General features: G+C 42.2%; 1 protein-coding gene across 2 annotated transcripts in view; it reads left to right on the forward strand.

Moving 5' to 3' along the window:
* The window catches only part of SF3B4 (splicing factor 3b, subunit 4, 49kDa), a 5,446-nt gene extending 3,886 nt beyond the window's left edge, over positions 1-1,560 (forward strand). For both annotated transcript variants that reach the window (XM_012658778.1, XM_012658779.1), the window contains exons 5-6: positions 811-984; positions 1,171-1,560. In XM_012658778.1, coding sequence (XP_012514232.1) covers positions 811-984; positions 1,171-1,358 — 362 coding nt within the window. In that variant the 3' untranslated portion in view covers positions 1,359-1,560. The remainder of the gene's footprint in view (positions 1-810; positions 985-1,170) is intronic.
* The last annotated feature ends 3,617 nt before the right edge of the window (positions 1,561-5,177 follow it).

The raw sequence follows: 5,177 nt of genomic DNA on the forward strand, positions 1-5,177 counted from the left end.
TTAGCTGTCCAATTAATTTCTTTCCATTTTTTGGTAGAGACGGGGTCTCGCTCTTGCTCAGGCTGGTCTTGAACTCCTGAGCTCAGAACGATCCGCCCGCCTCGGCCTCCCAGAGTGCTAGGATTACAGGCGTGAGCCACCGCACCCGGCCTCAGTTTTCTTTCCTTTGATCTACTTTCACATGGTAATTTTTTAGAAATATAGATGTTCACACACTCTTGCTTAAAATTCTTCTGTTGCTCCCTTCTACCTACAGATTAAAACCCAAATTTATTACCACAGTATTCAAAGCTTTTTATGATCTTGCCCCTGCCCATCACTCCAATAACTGCATGTTGCTCCTGGTTACTGAGTTACTGGTATTCCCTGGAACATACTGTGCTGTTTGACACGCCTGTGCTTTGCACATGCTGATCTTTTTGCCTGGGATGGTCTATTCCCACTCTCTTGTCCTCTTGAAATATTCTTATTCATCCTTTAGAATTAGCTCTTTGCTCAGACACTGCGTCTGCTATCTTCTCAAATCCTATCAACAGAGTAATCACTCCACTTGTTATATACTTTGGCATCATTATTACAATGCCTAAATTATGGAAGGAGCAAGCGAAGATGGTGAGCAGTTGATTGGGTAGTTTGTTGGTTTGTACTGTTGGAATGGGGTCAAGGATAGGGCACTTTTTATCAGCCTTATTTTCTATACCCTTTTCTTGCTGGTGTTACTTTCTCATTTTGTTCTTCCTTTCTCCATTTTCTTTGCCTTCTTGTCTGTCTTTTATCTCCTTTCTCCTTGTGTATGTTTTATTTTCATAGGGATGTCTCAGATGCAGCTGGCACACCATGGCCCTCATGGCTTAGGACACCCCCATGCAGGGCCCCCAGGCTCTGGGGGACAGCCACCGCCTAGACCACCACCTGGAATGCCTCATCCTGGACCTCCTCCAATGGGCATGCCCCCCCGAGGGCCTCCATTCGGATCTCCCATGGGTGAGTAGGCTCTAGCCACCTCCCTCATCCACACATGTCATATTTTTATAGCTTCCTTTGTCACATCCCTTGTCCTGTGCCCTTTCTTTTACTTCTTATATTTCTTCTCACTGTGTCCCTATCATCTCCGAACATCAACTATCGTCTACTTCTTACTTTTACCAACTTTTCTTTCTCTTCTTGCAGGTCATCCAGGTCCTATGCCTCCGCACGGTATGCGTGGACCTCCTCCACTGATGCCCCCTCATGGATACACTGGCCCTCCACGACCCCCACCCTATGGCTACCAGCGGGGACCCCTCCCTCCACCCAGACCAACTCCCCGGCCCCCAGTTCCCCCTCGTGGCCCTCTTCGGGGCCCTCTCCCTCAGTAAATTTGCATTCTCCTTCTTGTTATATCCTCCCAATATCTTTTCGAGTCCTTGGACCAGTCAGAAGGGGTTAAGGCACTAATCCCTTAAGGCCCTGCCCCCTTTTAATGTAATGTTTTCCCACAGGAGGTATTTCTTTTTTTTTTATGTTGGTCCTAAGTGTTTTGCAAATGCCCAGAGAAAATAAAACTAAACTCCTTGTTTATTCTTCTTGGTGTTTTCCTTGGCAAACTAACTTTTGGCTCTTTTTCTCTGAGATGAGGCATTGTGAGAGGAATGGTAAGATAGGAGAGAGGGTGTTTACTCCACATTTTAAAGGCTTTTTCTCTAATGTGCTGTTGCAATTGCTGGACTCTGCTGTGCACTAGAGCAATTGTTTCCTTACATAGTGCTTATCTTCTAGTTTAGAAGATGAGGACCCAATATCTTGGCATAGGATTATTGTATTAAAGTGAGAACAGAAGTAAAGTGCCTGGAAATAGTCTGGCAGAAATTTGAGATAACATGCACACAGCTATTCATTGCAGCAGTATTGTTAAGAACAGTAGATTGGAATCAACTCACGTATCCGTTAGTAAGGGACTGGTTGAATAAACTGGTAAATGTACACAATGACATACCCTGCAGCTATAACAAGGAATGAGAAAGATCTCTACATACTGTTGGGGAGAGATCTCCAGGTTATAGTAAGTGAAGAAAATAATGGGTATAGTGTGCTACCTTATCTAAGTTTGGCACATACATCTTTGTGGCTATTTTAACAATTTAACCCAAAAACTAATGGAAATTGATACCACTGGGGAGATGGAGAGGATATGGGGGGAAGTTAGGTTTCTTTCAGTATACTGTGTTAACATGGTTTTCATTTGGAATCATAGAAATGTCTTACATAATTGCAAAAACAGTTAAAATGAGTAAATTGGGACAGAGTAAAAGTTCATTTTCAGTAAATGTTCATTTTTCTCTATAACACCAGACATCTCAGATAAAGAGTTTGTTTCTTGTTCCTATTTTTTCCCCTCACTGTCAGTCCTTCCAAACCCGATTTCCATCACATTTAAATCTGAGCTCAAAGACTTCAGTAACTAGACGAAATCCAATGGCCCTTTTTTTCCTGTTCTTTGCCACATTTAATCCTGTTATATCACCTCCTTCTTGAAGCTTCCTCCTTAGCTTATGTAACCATGAACTTTCCTAAATTCTAGGCAAGAAAAGGTAAGACTGGCCTTCTATTCTCTTGAATTATTCTCATTCGTTTAACATTTTTATGATACCTACAAAGGCTCTCTGCTGGTGGCAGCTGAGGATACAAAGATAAGCAAGGCAGTTCTGTTATCAAAACTGACACATAAGAGATTGTTAGTGAAACAATATTTTGAGAGCCTAAGGAAAGTTATCTAGCATGAAAGTCCAGGAAAACTTCCAAGGAAAAAAGTGATAGCTGAATTTAATCTTAAAGAAAAGATAGAAATTTCCTAGGCAAAGATGGAGAAGCTCCTTTCAAGTGGATAGGATGTTTCTGAGTAGAAACAGATTGCTAGCATGGTGGATAACACACTAAAGCCGTTTGGTGTTGGAGGCAAGTTGAGGTCAGCCAGTTAGGGAGCTCCCATAAATCTGCCTCTCAGCCCTTTTTCCCAATCGTGGTAGGGAACCATTTGAAACATCATTGAGGTAAAGGGAGGCAGCTGCTTCTGACTGGAGGCTATAGATGTGGGAATTCTAGCTGCCCCAGTTTGATATACTTACTAGATCCATGTGGTGATATTGAATAGATGGAGATTTTGAGTTTGGACTTCATGGAAAGGTCTGCACTGCAGATATAAATGTGGGAATCATCAGCATATAGACAGCGTTAAAGTTGTGGGACTGCCAGAGATGAGCAAGGGGAAAAGTAAGTGAAAGGAAGGAAGGGTTCAAGGACTGAGCCCCTAGGACCTCTAATGATAATGGATCCAGCAAAGGGGACTGTGAAGGAGTGGTTGGTGGGGTACATGGCAGTGTGGCACCTGGGGGAAAATTATTAAGTCTTCTCTCAGAACTTAAAAATATATACAGTTGTCCCTCGGCAGCCTCTGGGGATTGGTTCTAGGACCCCTGAAAATACCAAAATTTGAGGATGCTGATGTTATTTATATAAATTGTATAGTATTTGCATAAAACCTATGCACATCTTCCTGTACACTTTAAATCATCTCTAGATTACTTATAATACCTAATACAATGTAAATGCTATGTAAGTAGTTGTTATACTGTATTGTTTAGGGAAAAGTGACAAGAAAATTAAGTCTATACATGTTCAGCACAGGCGCAACCATCACAAGCCTAACGACATTTTCCATCTGCAGTTGGTTGAATCCACAGATGCGGAACCCAATGATATGGAGGGTCGACTACATAAGCTTTTCTTCTAAGAGTACAAGATTTCTATTTTAGCAAGTAATGATTCAGTAGAGAGTAGGCAAAGTCACCTTAAAGAGAAGAAATGGTTCACTATAACCTAATTGAAAATATTAACATATTTAAATAAAGAATGTGTCAACCTGAAGAGGGGTCAGTAATGAAAGCCCAGTAAAGGGAAAGTCCCTGAGGCTGTTCCAAGTACCATCCTGGAAAGACTGCTTTAGCCATCAGATTTAGAGTAGTCCAGGAGCATTGACAAGGCTCCCTGCCATAGCATGGAGGTGGGGGTAGAGAACTGTTGCCAAAAAGAGTTTTCTGGACCCATTGGCATGACTCCTTTTTGGAGATGGCCAGATGCCATTAAAGATACAAATCCTCCAGTTATGTCATTGTGCATTTATACATTGCGATTCTGATTCTGATTTGGCTGTAGGGAGAGAAGTTACTGGATATGTAGACGTGAGTTTTCAGTCTGAGTGAAAGTTAAATTTTCATGGTAAATTAATATTTATGTATTACAGCTTTATATTTCAGTAAATTGTGAACTTTGTTGGCACAAATGAATATTTCCAAGATCCAGCTTTGGAGCCTGAAAAGCCCAGGCCCACATCCCTATCAGTGGTAAATTCAACATGGCAAATTTCATTTGTAAGATCTCTTGGGACAAAGCCTGTCGGCCTTTCCACATAATTTATTCCAACATTCTGAAACCTTCACATTTAGTAGAGCAGAATCACACACTATTAGATCTAAAAGGAACCTGATGTAGCATCTAGACCAAGTCCCCCATTTTCCAGATCAGAAACCTGAGGTTCACAGAAGCAGAGAACCTGACCAAGAGTTGACAGCTTGTTAGAAGCGAGAACCCAGGTCAGAGCCCCTGGTCAGTGCTTTGTCCAGAATATCCTAAGCCCTTACCTGAAATAGACATATTTGGGATGTACCTCCCCAAACCACTGCATACCCTCTCACCTCTGGAGTAAGTATTAGCATGGTCACCGAGTGGCATGTCTTGGATCTCTTGAGTCCAGGTTATTGGTGTAGGGGCAAAGGAAAGACAAAAGGAAAGAACTGACACCAGTTGACTCCTTCACAGAAGTGTATGTTGAGGGGCTGGTGGGGGTTGAGAGGGTCTGTGGTGGAGAAGGGTGTTGAGGGGATTTCTTTTTGAGTCATTGGAGCAAATGAGTGGAAGGGGAAATGTCCTGTTGGTCAGACCTATAGAAACCCCCTCAGCTTCCTCAATACTTCTGCTACTGAATGGAGGAGAATGAGGTCTGCACTGTAAATAAGTAATCTGGACTGTTTCTTGAGGAAAGAGAGGACAGGAATCCAAGAGTCTCTGACTCTGGCAGTTCAGGATAGAAACTACACCTTGTTATCTCTGCTTTCTCTAAAATAGTCAGGTAAACTTGGAGT

Source organism: Propithecus coquereli, unplaced genomic scaffold (genome assembly GCF_000956105.1).
Source record: "Propithecus coquereli isolate 6110/MARCELLA unplaced genomic scaffold, Pcoq_1.0 Scaffold59, whole genome shotgun sequence".
NCBI lineage: Eukaryota > Metazoa > Chordata > Mammalia > Primates > Indriidae > Propithecus > Propithecus coquereli.